General features: G+C 46.3%; 1 protein-coding gene across 2 annotated transcripts in view; it reads right to left on the reverse strand.

Moving 5' to 3' along the window:
• The window catches only part of Pde8b (phosphodiesterase 8B), a 227,246-nt gene extending 221,518 nt beyond the window's left edge, over window positions 1-5,728 (reverse strand). For both annotated transcript variants that reach the window (XM_016000316.3, XM_016000315.3), the window contains exon 1: window positions 5,536-5,728. In XM_016000316.3, the coding sequence (XP_015855802.1) occupies window positions 5,536-5,562 (27 nt within the window). In that variant the 5' untranslated portion in view covers window positions 5,563-5,728. The remainder of the gene's footprint in view (window positions 1-5,535) is intronic.
• Between the last annotated feature and the right edge of the window lie 18,506 nt (window positions 5,729-24,234).

Consider the following 24,234-nt stretch of genomic DNA (forward strand, 5'->3'; position numbering starts at 1 on the left):
TACTTAGCTTTCGGAACAGAGTCATGTCCAGAAATGCAGTGTTCACAGTATCTGTGGCCCTATAGGAAGGCTCTCAGACTGTCCACGATTTCAGTTTTGATTTCCCTTCACCATGCATGTACACAGTTGCTACCTCCATTAATAAAAGAAATTTGATGCATCTATTGACATCAAGTTCCTTTAAATAATACCCAGAAAACTATGCTTTTTGTGGCAAAATGTGAGGGCAGGGGACCAGGGAGATGGGTGAAGATGTAAAGAGGAAAATAATTCTATAATATTTTAGAAATTTACAGGACTCCTCCAATAAAAACGGAGTGACTGCATCTCATTACTTGTTGTTTAACAGGAACAGTGCACTGTGGTCTGAACTGCAATGCCCTGAGTTTACTGATGTCCTAACCCCTAAGTACTTCAGCAGGTGACTACATTTGGAGGCAGGGTCTTTAAAAAGGAATTAGTGTTAAATGGAGTTATTAGCATGGGCCTTAATCCAGTGTGATTGGTGCCTTTGTGAGAAGAGATCAGAAGGCAGTCATGCAGAGAGAAGACTAAAGACAGAGGGAGCCCATATGGCTGTGTGGAAGCCAGAAGTGAGGTCCTCAGAGAAGCAGGCCTGCTGGGACCTTGATCTGAATGTCTGTGAAGGATCAGATTTCTCCTTTGTAAGCCTTTGATACTTTGTTACATCTGCCCTAACACACTGATCTAGACCAGACCATGTGTTTTCTCCTCCTCCTCCTCCTCCTCCTCCTCCTCCTCCTCCTCCTCCTCCTCCTCCTCCTCCTCCTCCTCCTCTTCGTCCTCTTCTTCCTCTTCTTCCTTCCTTCCTCCTCGGCCTCCTCCTCCTTCTTCCTCTTCCTTCTTCTTCATCATCATAAAGGAAGATAACATTCTCTGTGCCCATGTATCTGAGTAAGTCTACGAACTCATTCTGACCAAAGCACAGAAACAAAATAGAAGAGCTAAACTTCATTCATGAGCTGAGATATTCAAAGGCAGCTGTTAATTTTCTACCATGTCGGACTTCTTCCCTGCCATGGGACCACCAAGACCACGTGATCCAGGTAGTAGAGTTACAAGGTGGCAGAGCTCCCGCCAGCCTGGTTTTCTGAGAGGCTGCCTGAATCAAGCACTCTGTTAACCTACTTTGGACATAAAATGTGAGACGTATTTATTTAATTTAACCCACTGAAATCGCATGGTTGAGTTATAACTACAGCACAGCCACTTCTAACATACAAATCTACCTCACAAAAGCCAGGGCACCAGAGTGCTAGGAGTTCATGGCATATCAAGTGAGTCCATGTTAAATTATTATTTGAAGCCGGGCGATGGTGGCGCACGCCTTTAATCCCAGCACTTGGGAGGCAGAGGCAGGCGGATCTTTGTGAGTTCAAGGCCAGCCTGGTCTACAAAGCGAGTTCCAGGAAAGGCGCAAAACTACACAGAGAAATGCTGTCTCGAAAAAGCAAAAAATAATATATATATATATAATTTGAGCAAAATATTGCCACTGGTGCACTAGTGCTGTTTATATCTTAGAGGTAACCAACAGCTATCTCATTGGACTTAGGGCCTGCTCAGTGAAAGGAAACTCACTCCTGGTACTGCAAACCTAGCCAAGAACACATGGCAGGAGAAGTCATAGATCCCAGAGGACATATTACTGCCATTTTCCTAAACTGATATAGCCTCCAACAACTGTATTCTAAATACTCATCCTTACATCCATAGGTAAGTGTAGTTCTCCTTACCAAAGAAGCTTCTTTTAGCAGCTACTCAGGCTGCTGCAGACACTCGCAACTGGTCAAAAGGCCCCAACTGGGACATCTACACTGCAATCCCTACGTCTACGGCTCAGGGAACATCACAGAAGAACTGCATGAGTTAAAGCCCCTGAGCACCCGAATGAGTGCTCACCACTACAAGACCGTATCTTCTAGCTGTGTCAGGGAAACTATACCCGTGACTCTTAACAATACGGGTGCTTGCACAAGACCAAACTAGTTGACATGCCAACGTGGGCAATGAAATATTTAACAATTTTTACCACTAGATGAAGAGCTACAGGCAATGAATGGCTATCGAGAGAGGAAGAATCAGTTTTTTTGGGGGGGCACACCCCTGACTGGTTTCCACTTTTCCATGGTCAGCCCTAAAGAAAGTGCATACAGGCAACATGATTTGGACTCAATATAAATTGTGTGTGTGTGTGTGTGTGTGTGTGTGTGTGTGTGTACATATATGAAGTAGACAAAGAAGTCATAAATTCAAGAAGGGGTAGTGGGAACAGAGGAGGAATTGGAGAAGAGAAAAGTGATATAAATGTAGTACTCATGTATGAAGTTATAAAAAAAAGTAGACAATAAAACTGTCACTTCTGTGTGTAAAATAAAATCATATACAAACTATTTCATTTGTTCAACCTCTAATTGCATATATTTGCATTATCTTAGAGTTGAAAAAGGCTTTGGCAACCAATGAGTCCTACCTCCCTTAGGTCATAGATAATACACCCTAGATCTCTTCAGATCAAATGATTTACCAAAATCCAAACCACATCAGCTGAAGAACTGAAGCCCAGGTGCCAAGTTTGTCAAGGTGAGTCAGTTAGTATGTAGTGAGAAGTCTGTATCTAATGGTAACCGTGCTTTCTCACATGGCAATCCCACCACTAGGAACTGACTTACTAGAAATAGCTGAATAGACACACACACACACACACACACACACACACACACACACACCAGGCATGCACACTTATAAAGATGCACATGTATAAATAAAGAAAAGACCACAATGCTAATAATATATGTGTTTAAGTAATCCAAGTGCCCAATGTGCTGGGAATTGATTTAATAAATGATGGTTCACACCCAACTCAGATCTATATAATTATAAAGGATTCAGTCTTTTCGCCGATGTAAAACACTTATGTCATTTTGATAAAAACACGAAAATCAAAGATGAAGATGTTTTAACTTAAGTGCACTGAGGCATATCAATTGCCTCTACACTTTCTGGCTCCTTTTTTTTTTTTTTTTTTTTTTTATTCCCTTTTTCATTGTGCTTGGTTGGATCTTTGTAACAGAACCCAGCTAGCTGGGCAGTTCACCCACCCACTAGCTAAGGGATATCAGAGGGAAAAAAGTAAAAAAACGGGTCTCCTATCAAGCTAAGTGTGTTCCCGGAGACCCTGCTAAAAGTGTCCAGGGCAATGCACACAGTGCAGGTACATAATCAATATTCACATCCCATGATGCTCATCTCTGACAACCTGGAGGAGCAAGATTTCCTGTGGTTTGACTAGTATTTACTTTGGCTCTTTTATTTCTATAAAAATTCTCTAGTTAAAAAAAAAACCCTATAAATCATTCTGTTTATTTCTCATCCTGAAATAAAATGAAAAAGGCTAGTGTCTGTTTTTCTCAAAGTAGTGCTTACCACTAAGCTCTGGTGATATTAGGCATTCCAATATTTAATGTTGCTTCTAAAGAGAATTTCATTGTTTCATTGCTGAACTGATAAACTGCTTTTCTGAGAAGTTAATATTAACTGAGTCATTCCCAGGTAAGTAAATTGTATTTATCAGATGTTACTGAAGGCTCACACCGCCCGCCCCCCTCCCACACACACACACCGTGAGACATGCAGCACACTGTGCCTTCTTCTCTCCAGAAGCTAAGTGTGGGCCTCTCTCCTCATGCCCAAGAGAGGGTGGCCAGTGTAAGACAGTGAAGACTGGATCTTTTCAGAGGGATGTAGCCATATTCAAAGCTCAGCCAGACCTTTCCGTAAGGTTTAACCCAGTGTGTTCTGAGCACCAACAACATCACTTGAGCTTATTTCCCCAGATCATAAGCATGAAAGATTTCTGTGACTTTACATCTGGAATCAAAATTTAACTAAACCACACTCACCCGGTGTCTCTTCAGACTATAAATGCTTTTTCGGAACTTAAGCACACACTGTAGCAAGACTGCAAAGAACAGAAGACACGAATTGGCTGTCTCTGAATCTGGCAAACTCCTGTCAGAGAGGACCCCGGGACTGGGACTGAGGACTCCCTTTCAGCCTTGGTGACAGCACATGCGGCCTGTTTTGTTCACAGCTGATTAGCCCCACACAGCTCCTGTCTCCCATCCCTGTTCTTCCCACCGCTGGTGAATTATCATTCTTCAGTTTCTACTTCTTGGAAAACCCAGCCTCTGCAAAATGAAAACAGCCCATTCAAGGTCAGGAGGGCAGTCAAGCAAGAACTATCCATGGCAAACGGGCAGATTATAAAACCTTAGAGGGCGGGTCCTCTGCCTCTCACCTCCCCTGGCACCCTGGGTAAATGTTTTTGTTGACTGGCTCCCAACACAGTTTGGAGGCAGGCTGTCTTAGAGAGGCACTGGAAATTAAAACTTCAGATTGTCAAAGGGCCTTCAAAGCAGGCATGCCAAACGCCCCGCCCCTCCCCCCGCCCCCACCCCCCCCCCCCCCATGCACTGAGGGGAGACTCAGAGTTCAAACTTAATGATTATAAGGAAGGTCCTCGGTCCCAGCAGCTCGCAGCAGAAGCCCTGAGGGGTGTTTGCCTGGAGCCCTCAACCTAGAACAGGTAAGCCAGTGTGTAGTTGGTGCCAGAAACTTTATAGACCGTCACAGGTACTCCTACAGGCATTAGAAGACTACAGGAGCTTAAGACCCTTTAGTAAGACTGTGTTTTTTTTAAAGGCTGGTGCAACTCTCACCTCTCACAGTAACAACTAAGTGTGTTTCAGTTAACTGTTAACTCCTTCTCAAAATGCTCCCAAGTTCAGTGCAGCGATACCCACTTAGCCTTGGACCAAGCCCCGCCTTCCTTCACCCTGCTCCTGGTTACTTCTCTGTGACCCCAGGACACGAGACCCTCACAAGCAGCTTCTTCTCCCCCCGCCCCCACCCCGGGTACCGCTGCTTCCCTCCCGGGTACACACATATCTTCTCGCACCTGGCGCGATGGGAATCCTCCTATGCAGGAAATTGCATTGGATCCGTGACAGCAGGAGGCGCCAGGCACACATGCACGCACCCACACCTGCGTCTCTACCTGTATCTCTGCACCTGTACCCGCACCTACACCCGCACCCGCACCGGGGGACTAAAGCTGCGTGTCTCGCTTCCTGGAAAAGAAGCTAAGCTTGTAGCAACTGCAAACACATTCGGACAGCCAGGGGCCCCACACCAGCGAAATGAAGGAGCGTGGGAACAGCGCGCGCAACAGGAGGTGACAGGCCAGTGCAGGGAAGCAATGATCGCCGCCAGGCCAGGCACAGGGCCGTGTGCAGGGCTTATCGCTAAATATTAGAAATTGCAACACGGGCATCTTAGACGCTCCAGGTACCTCCCTAGGAAGGAAGACGAGGAGCCAGGTACCAAACGTGGAGAGACTGGAAGGAAAGGAAGGCTATCGCAGCACCTGGGGTTCAAAGCCAAGTCCGGGGAGGATTCCAAGCTTGTGCCTGATCCCTGGGATAGCTCTCTGCAGACGCGTGCAGGGCTCACCTGGCGCGTGCTCTGCTGCTGGTCCATGCCCGCTGCGATCACCTGCTACCGTCCCGACAACGTGCCCCTGGTTGCAGCCACTCATAGAGCGCACCCAGCTGCTGTGCCCATGCACCATGCGCCTTGCGCCTTGCTTGCTCCAGCGTGCGAAGGGTCTGGTCGCTTCAAGGGACTCTGCCTGCCAATCTGAGCCTCCACTGCCTTCACTCCTCCAAAGGTCCCAAGGCCAGCGAGTGCCTGGGTCCTAGCGCCCCTCCGAGGATGTTGATCCCCGACTTTGTGTGGCTTAGCGGCTTCCTAGTTACTGGACTCTGAGCAACGCCTTCCTGGAAATCCTAGGAAGTCAAATCTCACTGGCGTTCCGGAACCTGGTGCCTTTCTTGGGACTCAGGATTCAGGTTCTAAACATCTGCTGACCTTAGCTAGGGCTCTCCACAATCCCCTCGCTGGGGCTCTATCCCCAGGAAACAGCCGATCAAGTTTGACAACATCTCTCAACTCAAATTTGTTTGCATACTCCCCCCATTTGTCTATATTTTGGGTACTGTGAAGGGTTGGTACATGCTACACATGTACTCTGAAATATCCCCGAAGTGATATGAACTATATTCTCAGACGTGCTTATATTATTTTAAAGAAATGTTATACTGCTCAGATATGTATATAAATGTATGAATATATATATATATATATACCTACACATATAATATGTATGTATATATACGTATATCCCCATTTGTAGTATTATATACAGTAAAGGGTATCTTTCATATTTAAAGGGATGTGTAAACAGCACACCAGTGTGTGTGTGTGTGTGTGTGTAGGGGGTGAACCCTCAGCCTTAATTGGGCAGACAATTTGTAAACATGAGTCACACAGATCAAGCCAAAAGCACACTGATAATCCTTGAATCCTCCCCCTCTGCCGCAGCTGCCCCCACCAATCTGTTTAGGGATCTGGACTCATTAGCGGTCTAGGCACATACTGTGAAGCTCTTCTAAAAAGTAACCCCTTATACCTGCGCAAATGTCTCCACTGTAAAAAGGTTTGGTGGCATCTTGTCCGTGGATGTCATCCCAGACGGTACACATACCTGGCTCCTCCAGAATTGAGGGATTTCTAACAATGACCTAGAGAGCTACCCACAGGACTGAGTCAGTCCAGCCAAAAGCAAAGACCAAACAATCTGTTCCTGCTGACTTTCTCATCCAGAGAAGCTGATGAGATGTCTAACTGCAGAACAGGAAAAGAAGCCATTTTTAGAAGTAACACCTACATCCCAGGATGTGGGGAGAGACAAAGAAAAAGATTTTCTTGGTGTTAGCTGCTATACAGAGTCCCCTCATAAGACTCGAGAGCCATATTAATACAATTTTTATGGGTTTTGTGGAATATTTTTCCCACAAGCAGTGCCTCTGCGGAACAGATTCTAAGATGGCCCCCAGTAGTCCCTACCTCCTGTGACATGTCCTGTGTCATCCCCTCCCCTTGGGTGTGGGTGGAACCTGTGACTTGCTGCCTACTGATGGAATGTGGTACTGACAGTGGTGATGTTACCACAGAGAGTGGGTTACACAGTCTTTCTGGGAGACTCGGCAGCTTGCTGGCGTTGGGGAACTAGAAAGCTGTGTTAGGATGCCCACATGACAAGGAGCTAAGGATGCCTTATCCAAGACCTGGTTAGAAACTGAGACCCCTTAGTCACACAGATGGAAGGGAGCTGAATTCTGCTGACAACTAGGGAGACTTGATCGTGACCATTCCCTGGGGTTCACCTGGAGCTGAGACTGTAACCCCAAATGATAAATTGACTGAGCTTTTCAGATAAGAAGCTAAAACAGAGGACTCCAAAAAGCTACACCCTACTTCAGACACACAGGAACTATGACAGTAAGCAGTGTCTTCATGCGTATGTGTGAGTGTGTGAGTGTGTGCATGTATACGTTTGCATTCATGTATGCATGTGTGCGTGTGTGTGTGTGTGTGTGTGTGTGTGTGTGTGTGCGTGCATGTGTGCATGCGTGCGTGCGTGCGTGCGTGTATGTGTGTGTGTATGTGTGTGTGTATGTGTGTGTGTGTGTGTACACTTGCAGGCCAGAGGTTGGCATTAGGTATCTTCCTCTATTGTGCCCAGGTTTAGTTTTGAGACAGAGTCTGCTACTGAACCTGGAGCTCACAAATCCAGTTAAGACTGGCTGACAAACAAGCCCCGGAGGATCCCGCTGTCTCCACCTCCTGGGAGCTGGGATTACAGGTACAGACTGCAGTATTAGCAACAGCTTTCATGTGGGTGCTGGGCACTGAACTCAGGTCCTCACGCTTGCACAGGAAGCACTTTACTGGTTGAACTAACTTTTCTTTCTTTTTTTTTTTTTGAAACTAGTACATGTATAGTGTTTTGTTGTATAGTGAAAGAAAAACTGACATGTGTCTCCCTTCTGCAGATGGAAAAAATATGACAAGAGAAAGTGAATTAAAGGGACCAGAACAATTTAAGGTAGCTGCATAATGTATTATGATGCCATGCTCAGAGCCTTTGTAGGCCTGCATAGCCCAGGAGACGCAGACCAGGAAAATCATCAACGGTGAAGAGCCATGCCAAGGCTGAGAGTTGGTGGAGGATGGAGAAAAATGTGGACTGCAGCAGGCAAAGGGGACAGGCATTTTCTTTGGGGCCACCAATCAGCTTCCAAATCACGACACAGAGACTTCTTATTAGTTTTGAGTGATGGGCCTAGCTTAGGCTTGTTTCTGGCTAGCTCTTTTCACTTAAATTAACCTGTTTCTCTGTATCTACCTTTTTGCCTCTGGGCTTGTTACTTTTCTTTCCTTCTGTGTATCTTACTTTCTCTGCTTCTTGTGTCTGCTGGCAGCTGCCTGGCATCTTGCCCCAGGTGTGCCTCCCTCCGTCTCCCTTGTTCTCCCTCTTCCTCATTCTCTCCTATTCGTCCTCTCTGCCCGCCAGTCCTGCCTTGCCTCTCTCTGCCTAGCTATTGGATGTTTGACTCTGGTAAACCAATCATGAGCCTTAGGCAGGTAAGGTGAAACTGTGAAACACATCTTTACATAATTAAACAGATGCTGCACGAACAAGCGAAACACATCCTTACATCGTTAAACAAATACAGCACACACACCTCTACACAGTTAAAGTAACATTCCGCAACATGAACAGTAACATTCCGCAACATAAACAAATGTACCACATCTTTGCCCAGCTAAAATAATATTTCACAACAGGATGTTTTGCCAAACTGGATTCAAAGATGGAGAACAGAAGTGTTTCCAGAAAAAAAGGGTAAATAAATTAAGAAAAAAACAAAGGAAGAGAACAGAAAGAATGCAGGAAACAGAAAGTCTCCAAATCCCTTTTCTAATGATCTATAAAAGACAGATGCAAGCCATGCCACTTGCTTCTTGGAGTTTTCCAGAAGAGCTCTCAAGAGATGCTGGATAGAAGGGTGTCTATTTGCAGTACATGCTGCAAATGGTCCATTGTTCCTGAGATATTACATAAAGCCAGACAGTGTCTCGACATCCTCAGCCTGAGTTCTGACAGCTGGCATGAATTGTTAGGCTTTAAGCATCTTTGGACGCCTGACATTTCCATGTTTTCTATTGCATTCCTGTTGTGTGTGGTGAAATAGAGCCCAATCCTGAATATTTATTATCCACTGTGTACCTCCGAAGGCACTGCAGAGTGGAGTATGACTCTAAAAGAGGAAGGGTAAAGGGGGAAGAGGGGAGGAAAAGGATAGAAGAAGGGAAGCAGAGCTGAGGCAGGAAAGGAGGAAGAGACACAGAACCACAGGCATAGAATTCCAGTGTGGTGGGGCGGGCGGGGTGCAGGAGAGTGGAGCTCTGCTCTCGCTCCTCACCGTCCCTGACCTGGCTGTGTCTGAGTGTGAATCTCACCAATGGCTCACAGCAAAGCTTCCCCACCAAAACCTGGTGCCTCAAGTGAGTAAGGACTCCAAAATCAAGCTCCGCCTCCCACCTCCCTTCTTCCTTGTCCACACCAATCAGCCACCACTTGCACTGTAGTGTCCCTACCCCATGTCCCTCATCGGGCACCCTAATGCCAAGATGAAATAATCTATTTGGGTCCCAGCCGTCTTCCTCTGATCCAAGCCAGGTACATCGGCAAAGCCAATACAACAAATTCAACCTAGATGCACCAAAATATTCACTCTCCCTACTCATGCCTATCAATTTCTTCTCCTCTCAGAGCTTGACATTTTCTCAATGTCTTTTTTATTTTAATTGGTTCAGCACTGGACTTTGCATCCCTCTAAAATCTCCATAACATGTTCATCAGGGTCAAAAGATGGCTCACTGGGTAATGGTGCCTGATGCCAAGCCTGATGACTTAAGTTCAAATCTGGGGACCCACGTGGTAAAAGGAGAGAAGTGAGTTCCACAATCAATGTCCCCTGACCTCTATAAGTGTCATGGCATATGCATTATCACACACACACTCATACACACTCATATATATATATATATATATATATATATATATATATATATATATACATATATATGCATGCACACAAAATAAACAAATACAAATATAATAAAAATGTTTTTAAAGACCATTCATTGGGCATTCTGTTCTCAGTTTGCTCTCTTTAGGAAGATGAATCTTGCTGGGGAAGGTGAATGAAATGGACAGCCAAACCAAGTTTCACCAGTTCACAGCCTTGCTGAAGACCCTGTGTCTATCTGGATGGCTATAAGCTGAAGTCAGGTGACTTCTGACTGGCTGTTGGCTAGTGGGCTTCCTGACTTTCAGACATGCTGTGCAAGTCTACAATTCAGCAAGAAGATGTAATGGAAGAAGGAAGGGTTTTCCTCATAGGAAACAAGGTGCCTGGTCACCCATTATTGCTCCGGCAGTGATAATCTATTGGTGGCACAATTCTGGTTCGATTAAGAAAGCTAAAACAAGGTGTGCCATTTAGGTTCCATTGAGTGTGCCACTGGTCACTCTTCCTCAAAGATAAAGGATGTTAAAGGTACTCATTGACAAGCTGGTGTTTCTCACAATATGAACGACCAGTAAACACTGGATACAGTCGTTCATGCCTGTAATCCCATCACCTGGGAAACTAACATAAAAGAATGGCAGTCCTTAGGCTGGCCTTGGCTATGTAGCAAGAGCTTGTGAAAGGCAGACAGAGATGGAGTGGGAAGGAAAAAGGGAAAAGAAGGGGGAAAAGGGAGAGGGAAGGAAGGAAGGAAGGAAGGAAGGGAGGGAGGGAGGGAGGGAGGGAGGGAGGGAGGGAGGAAGGAAGGAAGGAAGGAAGGAAGGAAGGAAGGAAGGAAGGAAGGAAGGAAGGAAGGAAGGCGGGGAAAGGAAAGGAAGGCAGACCAACTGGCTAGTGCTGATGAGTGTTTCTGGTCTTTGACAGTTTCTAGAGAAGATAAAGTTTGGCCTTCCATGACCATTGAGATCCCTATAAGTACCTGCATTAAATGCCCACCTGTAATTCATCCATTTGTGGGCACAGCACTGCCTTATAATCACTATCCTTGCCCCAAACCGAAGGACTATACAACCCCATCATCTGACTTTGAGAAACCACTTGGTGTCACCTCTGGCCACCTTACTCTAAAACGCCTTAGACCCAGGATACTAGCCCCAATTTCTTATAACCATCTAGAAATACTTGACATAATCACTGAAACAAACTTCCTACAGAGTTGTAGACCAAATTTTCCCAGCCTGTATCCCTGACTTTGGGATGTCTCAAGTCAAAAAGAAAGAAAGGAACGGAAAGTCAGATGTCATGTGAATGAACACTAGTAATATGGTTTGCAGGTACAACTTTGCAAAGATTAAGTTTAGCCAAGTGTGGTGGCTCACGTCCCTCAGTGATGAACCATGACTTGGAAGTGCAAGATAAAATAGACCCTTTCCTTCTCTGAGTTGCTTTTGGTCAGGGTGGTTGTCATAGCAACAGAAAGGAAACTAACACAAAATCCAAGGGAAGATGTCAGGGAGGCAGTTAGATCTCTGAACCTATAACTTGAAACAATGGCTAGCTGGCTGTAGACATAAACTTGGGAGCCATCTGTGTACAGATGTTCCTATGAGCTGAAACCGGGATGACGTCACCTGAGGAGGAGGAGTCACCAGAAAGGAGCAAAGGGCAGAGAAATACACTCTGGGTCTGGCAGCTCTTAGAGGATGAGTAGCGAAGGGAGAGCCCACAGAGAGCTGGGGCCTGCAAGACAGGAGGAAAACATGTACAGGTAGTGAAGTTAGCTAGGGGATTTGCCCACTAATGGGAGGAGCTAGGAATCGGGGAGCCCCAGAAAGAGCCAACACAAGAAAGAGCTGGTGGATTGTGTACGACACCTGTGAAGGGTGGATGAGGGAATCTTGGAGTGGAGAAGACCAACAGAGACATGGAGATCATTCATAACAATCCAGAAAGAGCTCATAAGGTCAGCAGCGTTGGGAAGGAGGGAAGAAAAGAAGGGGGAAAGAAACTCTGGGGTAAATTAGGATTTGGGAGTTTGTGGTTGTGTGTGGGTAACTCAGGGATGCTGAGTCCTCCAACCAAGACAGAAATGAGTTATATACAAACAAGATTGAACGGGCGTTTTGAGCGTGTGGGTTTGAGGCGCCCATGTTTCACCCAAGAGAGCTATCCAGCAGGCCAGCAGGTGAAGGAAACATATTCGGATTAGGATTGGGAAGTCAGGCATCAACACACAGGTCAAAGGAAGCTCTGAGGAACAGACCTAAGGAGCAAGTCCCAAAAGTGACCGCCGGCTTCCAAAGGGGAGACGGAATGGGTGGCTGTGGAAAGGGAATCCACCTGTGGGCCAGCAGCTGATCTCAGAATAACTTCTTCCAAAGCAAGGACCTACTGAGAATAGAGACATTTCACCCAAAGCCTACTTTTGACAATATGTAGGGGGGAGATGTGGACTGCAGGGCTTCCTTCCGGCATGTGAGACAAGAACTCCGACACAAAGTTATACCCCAAGCCCTTTCTTGTTAAGTTACTCAGGCGGGTCTCCAACTCCTCTGTGGCCCAGGGAGCCTCTGGACTTGGGCCCCTCCCACCTTAGTCTCCAGCATAACTGAGATCACAGACATGCCAGCAGGCCCTGTTCTAAGCAACACATTCTAATGGAAGGGTTATTTTGTCCTTTAAAAGATGAGGTGTGGGTGCCGGGGGGCGGGGGGTCAATTATAAAATACTTATGTTTCCCAAGATTTACTACTAAAAATAAAAATTCATTTTCATCAAATTCCCACAACTCTTAGTAGTTTTTTGTTTTTTTTTTTTTTTTTTTTTAAGAAGGTAATGCAGGCAAATTAAGAAAACGTTCCCCTTAGGTTTTGACCAGCTCTTCTCCCTGCTTCCTCTGTTCCTACTCCCCAAATTGGTTTTCCTTCTGTTACAGAGAGTACCCAGACTAATACACAAGTCATCATCCTCAAATTTATAAATATCCCATTTAACAAAGACTTCTGAAAGCAAATTGATGTTTTAAAACCAGCCAGCCACCTTCATAATCAGGTGTCTGGTGTTCATATGGTTACTCAGGCTAATAATAACAGCTTGCGGGCCTTGTACCCTACCTCCAGTTGCTAGGGGTTAAAACCCCAACTAACAAATGGACTCAAACCACCCTTCTCACCTGCCTTCCATTTATGTGTAGGGTTAGAGGCCAGGTGTTGGCTTTCCAAAAACAAAGTAGGTAGTGAGGATTCCACACCTGTCCATACCCGTGTTCAGCTCTTTCCAACCCAGACATCCACTTTGTACCCACCTGACAGATCTCTTCATCCCCTTCTCTACCAAGAACTGGTGCTATGGTTCACGTGTGGTTTGAGTGTGTTGAAAACTGGGCTCTCAATGCAGTGAAGTAGAAGGGACTACGTGGACCTTTAAGAGGTGGGGCCTAGGGAAAGTGTATGAGGTCATTAATAATGCCATTGACCTCCGAAAGAACTGATAAAATTCTCATGGGAGTCCAGTTAGTTCCTGTAAGAAGGCTGTTATAAAGCAATAAGCTCTGCCACTCCTAAGGTTCTTTGGCTTCCTATCTTGTCATGTGACTTCTCACGGGCACACATGTCCCTACCATGATGCTGTCTGCCATGATACAATGGCAGACCTAAATGAACAAGAGGGAACTAACTCCATCTGCACTCAGCTCACCTGCTGATACCTGCAGCCTGGTGTAGTGTCCTGCTTCCCCCCTGGCTGTCTACTCTCCACCCAGCCAGACAGGGCTGCCATTTCGCACATCCTGTACCCAGCTCCCACTGCGTTAAAAGCCCTTCCATCTGTCTGACTTGAGGGTTTCCAGGTGCAAGGCAAACCCAGCTGTCTTCACTGCATAAATGAGTGGCAGAATTAACTGAGGTAAAACTGCATGCATGGGTTAGAACCTTGTTCTTTTAGGTGACTAGAAAAGATTGAGGGAGGGGCTATCCACCATCCTCACATGGCCTGAAAGGAGGTGGAAGTTGTAAGCGAAGAGTGACTGGAGGCAGAAGAGCCAATGGTCATCCACCTCGTTCTCCCAGATCCAAGAATGCTGGCTCCTGATGAGAACTTTGAACTCCTCTGTTCCTCAGGTTCTGAATGAATGTTTTTTATATTGCTTTGGGTTCTTAATGTTTCATTAGTTGAGTTGTTCAGAGAAATCTTAATGGCCAGTTAGGTTCCCGGCACAGTGCTGGACATTGGGAATTTCACAATGGCCACCCTGGCTCTGCTGCTATATTGGACAAGCTTGTAATCTACTTCCAACTCAGACATCCTTCACAGTCCAGCTGATTCCCCGAGTTTCTTCCTTTTATAAAAATCTCAGGATGGCGCGTATGTTTGGAAGATATTTGTCGAAGGAAGGCTTGTTGTGACTTGGGTTTCCTTTGGGATCATAGAAATACTGATGCTAAGGATGGTCAGGATGGGTTTGTGGTTTAATATCCAAGTGCCCCTCAAGATCAACTTTCATCTCCTTCACCCACTCTGTGTTCTAGGAAGTTGGCATAGGCATTTGAGGGACCCTGGCCCTCTGACTTCCAGTGAAGCAGGTCTAGCCAAGGAAGCACCACCCCAGGGCCCAGAGCACTGGTGGCAGTTGTGCCCTTAAGCAGCATCTCCCAAACGCAGCCCTGCAGTGGAGTCTTCCATGCTTTACCTGCCCGGGGGTAGGAAGAGCTTCTCACAGGTACTGCTCACCCCTTAACCCCTCCCACACCTGCTTCTTAGCCACTCACCCCTTTCCAGGATGAACTTGATTCACATCCTGTGCCTCTCAACCTATAGATACAGAATCATGAATTCTTCAAGAAAAAAAATATATTACTTCTGTCTGTGAGCTTTAGAAGTATCTGGAAGTACGTCGTGATTTTACTGCTGCCAACAAACAGATTGTCAAAACAAAAACCCCAAACTTCTCCTTGATAGGATGGAAGTATGCCAAGACGAAGGCCAGGCCTAAGACATCGAGTGAAACACACGTACAGGGAGGCTGCTGACAAGTGCTTGCCATTTCAAGTTCTAGTAAGTCACAACCAGAGGAATCACGTTCCACCCTTACTGTGAGGCATCACCCAGGCCAGCTCTTTCTCCAAGTTATGCTCCTAACAGCAGAAAGCACCACTCCCACACGATCTCGAGTTTTCTGTTCGCTTAGCTAGCTAGCCCTCTGGATGGACTGCATACCCAGAGCCTTGGTTTTGTGTGCTCGGTTGCTTTACACCTCCCATGCAAGAGGCTTCTTCTCCATAAACGGCCAAGCTCCAAGACGGTAACTTGCTTTCTTCTATGTCCTGGGGCCACATTGTTTGTAGTTACACATGTCATCACCTGCTTGTGCCGGAATTATTTACACTCAGTTACTTTTCCAACTCCTAGGTTTTGAAAGGTCTTGAGGGCCGGACATCTCCCGTGACACGCAGTAATATTTCAAAAGTTGACATTTCTAGCTAAATCTTCGCTGGCTGACGAAATAAATGAATGGACGAATGAGCAACCAAAATCATTTGCACTTGAGGTGGCAATACAATTTCTTCCGAGTCTCCGAAGACCAAACCGTATTTCGCATAATTCACCCAAAAATGGAAGATTCAGAAAGCAAATGCCACTATATTTGAGAAGAAATATTTTCAGATTGTTTCCATATGTGTTTCTATATATAAAGGGTTATGTAATATTTTAAATCAAATTCAACACCATGTGGGTATGTATCTTCTAGAAGCTTAGGATGATGATTTAGGTCATAGCTTAAAACAATAACAAGGAAGTTCTTAAAGGGGATTTGTTCGTTTATTCTCCAGTTCTGTTCATTTTCTAGAAGTTTCCTGTCTAGGTGTGGCTCCATCATTAGCCATCTGTGACCTCTGCCTTCTTAAGGCAGAGCTTCTCTCTCCCCTGAGTTTCCCTGCCCTTTGTACAGGGCTTTGTTGTAGCTTTTTATCCTACTGTTCTGTGGAATTTATATGTATGTCCGAGAAGTACATACGTGACCGTACGTCCCTTGTGGGCAGATCACCCATCTTCTTTGCTTCAGTCTCCCCCGTACTGGCCATTGCTCTTGGCACAGGGTATGCACACAGTAGACATGGACAGAATTGGACTGACCTCAGGGTGATTGTGTACTTTGGACCCTAAAATGGAAGCAGTGCTCTCACTGGTTTAGAATCCTGGGGCGCCCCCTTAGGATAGTGAAGCATTTCTCTATCAGTGCTTCTTACTGAAGGGGGGCGAGATGAGAGTCTCACCACCGATTGGGGAGCACATTCTCTAAGAACTAAAGGAGAGAACTTGAGATAGGACCATATTTCAGAGGAGAGGGAGGAGGGGAAACTACCAAGGCTAGAGCATCTACTCAATGCTCATCCATTCCGCTGCCTCACCATTTCAAATGCTCAGGATGTCTGCAGGCCCATGCTGCAGCAGGACATCCCCAGAGTCGATGGGACCATTCTTAGACACAGCAACTAGTGATGGCTCAGTTGCACTGGGTTTCAGGATGGGGGTGTGGTCCAGATTATCTCTAACACGCCCACAAAGCCACAGGGCCATGAGCTCATTGTCTTCCACATACACTGGGCTTCTATTCTTGGAATTCTTACTTCTGGGAGTCTGTAAACACTACACCCTCTACCCACTCTGATCTTTCTCTTCCCTTTACTAGCTAATCAGACTGGCCCTCTGGACAAGTAATTCTCAAATTGCAGTTTCCAAACTAGCAGCCTCAGCATCATCCAGGAGCTTGGAAATGCACATTCCTGGGGTCCACTCAGATCCTTGGTCAAAACCTCTGTGGGGTGTGGACCAGGATCCAGCCTCAGAGCAAACTGTTGGGCTCTTCTGGTGTATGTTGACATTTGACCAGCACCGTTCTGAGCTTTTCTCTTAACTGCATTGCCCCAGACAGGCCTTCCTTGACCCCATGTCCCCAGGCCATCCTGGCCCCTGCTGGTGTCCTCTTCCATGCAGTAGTCTCACAGCCTGTAAACTGAAGGATCATCAGTGTGTTTGTTTAAAGCAGCAGTTCTCAACCTGAGAGTCATGACCCCTTCACAGGGGTCACCGAAGACCATCAAAAAGCACAGACACTTACATTACAATTTGGAACAGTGGCAAAATTACAGTTATGAACTATCAACGAAGTAATTTTATCCTTGGGGTTCATCACAACACGAGGAATTGTATTAAAGGGAAGGTTGTATTAATTGGGAAGGTTGAGAACCACTTTAAACTTTAAAGTATATCTTGCTTAGCAGAAGAGTTCTTATGAAAGTAAGGACTACGTGTATCTGGAGTTTTACGCTGTACCTGGCATCCCTCGGCACTCAATAAACACTTACCCTTCTTTCGGTTTCTCCTGCCCAGTCTGCTTCTGACTCTCCCTGCCCTTGAGATGTTGGAGTACTTATGGAGCCCACCACTTCACAGAGCATGAAGATAGCCAAGTCCCCTTCTTCCATCCAGGGGGACACTGTGGGACACCACCCAGGGCCCCTGAACCACAACTCCCCTTTATCCTTTTACATAAGTAAAGGGTAGAAAAGTTGGAGGATTCAGGCAATTTGTTGTGTGCTGACAAACTGAGATAATAATTCTATCAAGTAGGGCAGCAAAAACATTTTTGACCATACTAGATTTTCAGATTGGGCTACTCTTGCTTGTCATGACGCAGAGCATGGACTGGATCAAGCCAGGCTGTGCTGGCATTGTTCCTGGTGACCCAGTGTCTCATTCATCTCTTCCAGGCATAGTGTGTGTGTGACATGGAATCAGTGTTGCCCTTTGCATTGCCTTGGTTACATAGGTAAAGATATCTAGACTTCAATATCCTTGAAAAAATAATTTTCAAAGATTTATTTGTGTGTGTGTGTGTGTGTGTGTGTCTGTCTGTCTGTCTGTCTGTCTGTATATGTGAATGTGGGTGCAGGTATCACCCTGAATGTGGGAGGCCAAAGGTATCAGAGTTACTGACAATTGTGAGCTGCCTGTGTGGTTGCTGGGGACTGAACTTGGGTACCCTGTAAGAACAATTTGAGTTCTTAACTGCTGAGCTCTAGTCCTACAGAAAGAAAGAAAGAAAGAAAGAAAGAAAGAAAGAAAGAAAGAAAGAAAGAAAGAAAGAAAGAAAGAAAGGAAGGAAGGAAGGAAGGAAGGAAGGAAGGAAGGAAGGAAGGAAGGAAGGAAGGAAGGAAGAAATTTTTTTGGTAGACACACCCTTTCTTGTGACCAATGGAACTGTACTGTAAGATCCCCCTCAACAATAGCATCGCTCATTGTTTATTGTCTGAGTCTTTAGGACCACACAGAAGCTCCTAGACAATACTCAAAAGGATTGTGGGATAGAAACGGCCATGTCTTCCCCCCAGTACCCAGTAGGAAGCACTTTGCCTGTGGGGAACATTTGTGAGGACCTGATGGAACCCACAGGGGAATTCAGAAATGGGCTTGATGTTAGGTGCTGGCTATGAAATTCTGTCTGCCCCAGCTCCGTTGCTGGGTAACAGCCTATTCCATGCCCCTTCTGTTTGTTTTAAAACAGGGTAACATCATGCAACCCTAGCTGGCCTAGAACTTACTGTGTGGCCCGGGCTGGCCTCACATTTTCCATCCTCCTGCCTCAGCCTTCTGGGTGTAGGAATATAGAACCCTGGCTAATCTATGACAATTTTCTTCAGTTTTTAGAGAAAGATGACAGGAAAATAGAAGGCAACCTCAAGTCAAGTGTGTGTGTCCTCAATAAAACACAGGCTGTTTCATTAGTGCTACAGAGACCTTTAAACCCAGGCACAAAATGAAAACCAAGGACACACCAAGGTCAGGGCAGTGAAAACCATTGACACGCCCTTCCAAATACCCAGGAAGATTTCAGGTGACAGGACCTGGCACTGGGCCACCTCACAGGGTGGGGTGTCCTTGTCTTCTGGCTTTAGGTCCTCAGCCCCTGTTGGCTCTCTCTCTAACGGGGAAGGCCCTGGGCCTCTCTTATCAGATCGCTGCATCAGAAGCCTGAAAAACAAACGTCTTCGAAACTGGGTACAAGGAAATCCAATTTCTCCAGGGTCAGAGGCTGAAAAACACTGTGAGCAACCTGGCCTTGGAGGTGGAAGGTGCATGGAGATCCACCTGGAGCTTCGTTTCCGGGTCGGAACGGGGACACAGGTTGGCTTAGAGAACTGCCCCTGGTTTGAGGCCCCCAGAAGAGGTAAGAGGGACAGGATTAAGGACCCTCCTCCAGCTGCAGAGCAAGGGTCCGGGGAAAGCCGGCTGTCTACTAGTAGGGCACAGTGCCATTCTCTTCCCTGTAGGCACGTCCCCAGACGCGGTTTCTGTACGTGGGAAATCACTTGCTTCACAGCCCAACATCTCCTCATTGTTCCTGCCTTCTGGATTCCTCTTTGTTCGGAAATCTGCCCTGCCTTGGGGAGGTAAAAAGCCGTGAGATCCCAGCTGAGGACAGCCCATGGGGCAGTCCCACGTCAGCAGTTCCGGCTCAGGGAGGGCAACCCCGCTGCTGGTCCTGAGCTCCCCTGCATGGCCACAGCTCATGCTCTGTGCCAGGACTGTCACGTGGCCTCACGGCTCCCCGGCGCCTCAAGTGTCCACGTCGGAAAGACACAGCCTTTCCAGAGCGAGGAGTGGGCAACTGAGTGCTTTTCCACTGTGGAGTCTCGGCAGTCAGCCCCACAGGATGAAGATTCCTTGATCCTTTGTATTACTTTACCACTTCAAAGAGAGAGGCACCGGGGTGTTAGAGACGGAATCCCCTATAGCCCGTGGATTCACATTGAAATATTTTTTCTAGGCTCAGACATAAATTTACTTGTCATCACTTGATTCCTAACAGAGAGAGAGAGGGAAAAAAATACAATGGAAAAATTAGATCCTGTGTCATAATGTCACGGGTATAAATAAAATGAAAGGCTAACTTGACGTCAGCAGCGAGGATTCTCACATTCCACTCCACTTCCTCATCAACAGATCCTCTGCTCAATGCCCCACCCCCACCCCCAGAGTGGTGGGAGCTCTCAGTGAAAACAGATGGGGCTCTGATCATGGATAGGGACCATGCTTCCCTCAGGGTCCCATGGGGTAGGTATCACCTCCTGGAGTGGACATTTGCTGGGCTGAAGGACACATTTCTAGCAGATGCCATAATTCTTCCTGCTTACCCTTTCGATGTCCTCCAGTCTACGTTCTTCTCTGTTCTAGTTTACTTTCTGTTGCGATGATAAACACTGTGACCAAAGGCAACTTGGGGAGGAAAGAGTTTATTTGGCTTATACCTCCCAGGCCACAGTCCTTCACTGAGAGAACTCAAGACAGGAAGGAAAGAAGAGACCATGGAGGAAATCTACTTGCTAGCTTGCTTCTCATGGCTCGCTTTTTTACATGACCCCAGAACCACCTGCCCAGAAGTGGCATCCTGCCCAGAGTAGATGGGATCCTGCCACTTCAATTATTAATCAAGAAAATGTCCCATAGACTTGCCTACAGGCCAATCAGATGGAGGCATTTTCTGAATTAAGGTTCCCTCTTCCCAGATGACTCTCTATCTTGGGTCAAGTTGACAAAATTAATAATAATAATACCTCAATTTCCGTTCCAGCAAGGCATGGTGATGTAGCTGTTAGTTCAAGTCCCCATGAATGTCTGCCGTATCTGACTTAATGCCTATGTCCCAGTCCTTAGGAAGCTCAGACAGGAGAATTGCAAGTTCAAAGCTAGCCTTGCCATAGCAAGTTCCTGCATCAAAATAAAATGAAATAAAACAGAACAAAATACCTCTCTTCTAAGAAGCAGCAGCCAGACTTTACCAGAAGCTGTCCTGACAAACTAATGAGGTGATATTTCTCTTCTCAGATAGGAGAAAAGGAGTACAGGAGAGGGGGACCTGCACATGGAGGGTCAGTTTTGATGTACTGGTGGAAAGCAGCGTGTAAATAATTCTAGGAGTGTTGGTGCACATTTTAAACACACTTTGGCACACAACCATCTGAAAACATTTTGTAGTGTAAGCCTTCCCTGAGTTGTCGCCTCATGATTTCACTATTCTTTTATTAAGTTTTTCTGGATACTAAGCAGCCTTTGTGCCCTGAAGCTCAAAAAACGAAGTGTATATATGAATACACTGTAGCAGTTAGTTCAAGTCCCCATGAGTGTCTGCCATTATCTGACTTAATGTTTTGACTCTTGGGGCCACACCACTGCATTCACTATGCAGAAACCCAGACGTTAAATCTCTGCGTTGAAACCACTGCATTCAATAGACATCGGTGAGCTCAGCTTTCTCGGGGGGGGGGGGGGGGGGGGGTTCTGGTGATGGCAGATGGAGATGATGCTGTCCCTACTTCTCTGACACTTCTGGGCTGACTCGGGAAGAATGAGTTTCACCACAACACAATCAATGTACAGCGTGGGAAAAGAACCAATGGCCTTGGGTGACCCATAGATAAGTTTAAGTCACACTATCTCTTCCTGGCTGTCTGACTCTGGCATTTCTCTCTGAGAACATCCCCTGCCCCCAGGTCTGTAAGTGGTGCCAGGAATAACCAATGGAAAGTGCTGTGCACAGTACCTACGTCCTCATAGGTCTTCACAAATGTCGACGGAGACCTGCGGTTTCTTTTCTTCCCTGTCTCTGATCTAGATGCATCTGCTGCCTAGAAAGAAAACATAAAAATGGCAGAGAAAGTAACTGTTTCATGTGTGTGTCAGGTAGTATTCATGCTCTGACCCTGCCCTATGAGTGCACACACAAACACACACATATACACGCACATGCATGTACACATGTGCACACAAAGGAAGCTTTAGCTAACTTTACATACATGTAATTATTCCAAGGCACACTTTTCAGTGTTATTTTTAGAACTACATTTCTAACTGTTCCCAACCAGAAAAGGCAGATTGGATTGACAATGGACTGAAATGGCATTTGGCCATTTTCCTCTCTGTGTGAGCTCAGTGGGGCAGGATTACTTAGCAGTGCATGGATTTCAAGTCCTTCTCACTTTGTGTTCCATTATGGCACCATGGATGATGCTCTAGCCTGAATGCTGAGAGACCCATTTTGTAAGACATATTTCTGGGAGGATTTTTTTCCCCTTATCAAAAGACTCTCATGAAGGAATATTCTTCTTCAAGAACTGTGCCAAGACCAGCCTGAGGCAGAAGGGCAAGGAGATGATTTCCTCCATTCTGTCTCCTGCTTCTCTTCCCAAACCCAAGTATCCTGCATCTGAATACCACAAATGGCTTCTAGAACCTTCTAGAAGGTTCTAGTTAGACTCCCTTTAAGCTTCCTTGTTTCTTATATCCCAAAAACAAACTTCTTGAATAACCCTTGCCAGCATGTTACATTTGCAGCCGTGAGGCGAGATGGGGAATTTATTCCTGGATGGGGAAGGGTTTTATTTTTGTATGGTTTGTTGTAGTTTGTTAAAGAAACCCTATTGTTTGCTCTAGACCTGTTTTAGAGATGTTTTCCTGCCAGAAAATGGGTAAAATGGGAGCCAGGAGCCTTGTGCTCTCTTTAGAAATTGGATGCTCCACTCCAGATGACGCTCAGCATCTTGTCATTCTTTCTTTGGAGGGAGTAGCACACTAGAATTGGCTTACACTGACTGGTTCGTGGGAGCCCAGTGTCAAATTCTGGGGAATTTCACAAGATGTAATTAATCACTGCCAGTAGTCAGCGACATTAAATAAATAATACAGCTACATTAAATTATCTAGTAGGCATACATTTAAACAAATACGTAAAAGGCAAAGGCAATCAATACTGTTCTTCCTCTTGTGGATGCACTTGAAGCCATTTACGCCCATTGGCTCTGTAGGGTAGCATTGTAGCACAGCCACAGCAAGACACTGGGGCTGACCCTGGGGATTCTGGGAAGCTTCCATATTGACTGTCCCTTCTCCAAGTCAACTGTTCACATTCATCAGCACAGCACTGCTGTGACCCCAGTAAGTTCAAGAGCTGCTTCGGTAGTCAGCTAACAGCAGAGCGACAATGTCCAAGTTCATGGACAAGTCAAACCCCCACCTGGGCTTTCCTCAAGTTGCTTTCTTCAAGTCACTCCCACGGTACCTTTTCCTGCCTCAGAGACCCACACACCCAACCCCTTCCATATACTTTCGTAGTCAATGCCCTAGGCTTCTGGTGAATACTGTTAGCACCAACCCAAACCGGGAGGACATCTAGGGATGGGGGACAGGGGATGCTTCTGAATGGTGAGAGGGGAAACCCAGAGCTAACAGGGTATCTTGGATGCAGGACCCTGGTGATACCATCTCTTCTCACCATCTGGTCCTACACGCTGAAGTGGTCATCGGTCACTCTGTGTGCAGACATCGGTCACTCTGTGTGCAGACACACGATGGCAGCAAGTGAAGGACTGAGCAAGTGGGAAGTGAGCTTCCAGTTCCAGACTTTGGCTTTTCATGCAGAGCGCTGAGTCAAAGGGGAGCACTTCCAGAAGAATTCGGCCTTGTGCACTTACCAGAACCACATCATTTATTCTCATGTACGATTTTTAGGACATTGCTGACCCCATTATGATTTATTGTAAAGGCCCCACATCCACTCAGTTTCCCACTTGGCTGGCTTCTTGGATAGCTGGGATTTAGCCCCAGGGCTCGCCTTGTTCCAACTAGGGAGCTGGGTCATCCTGAAGTCACCAGTGAACCTGTCACTGCTCTCTCCTTCCTCCTCTCAGGCCCTCACACCAGCTCTCCTGCTGACCCACAGCATCAGGCTGTTTCCACTTCCATCCTGTCCATGTGTACCACATAAAAAGTATGGTTACTAGAAAGTAAGATTAGAGGCTGGCCTTCAGTGTCCTTAATGGATAACACCAGCAAACAGAGAAGACAAGGCCATGGGTCACAAGGCCACGTTTAACTGACTTGTGGAGAACGCTAAGGGTCCCAAGGAGACTCTGCTGAAAAGAGCACGGAGTTCTTAAATAGTGAAGCCACATAGCCTAAACTCCTTGTGGGACATGGGCTTCTTCATTTGGACTGAAGGACAAGATGACATTAAGCCTTATTAATCTGCTGGTCAGTTGGACAGCGAGGCTAAGAGGGAGGAGAATGGCCAGCTTCACAGACAGCTGCTCAACAGTCCTTGGGCCAGACCCAAAGAGCTGGGAGAACCACCGCCTTCTTGTATTCTTGCAATAGG

Source organism: Peromyscus maniculatus, chromosome 15 (assembly GCF_049852395.1).
Source record: "Peromyscus maniculatus bairdii isolate BWxNUB_F1_BW_parent chromosome 15, HU_Pman_BW_mat_3.1, whole genome shotgun sequence".
In the NCBI taxonomy this organism is placed as follows: Eukaryota; Metazoa; Chordata; class Mammalia; order Rodentia; family Cricetidae; genus Peromyscus; species Peromyscus maniculatus.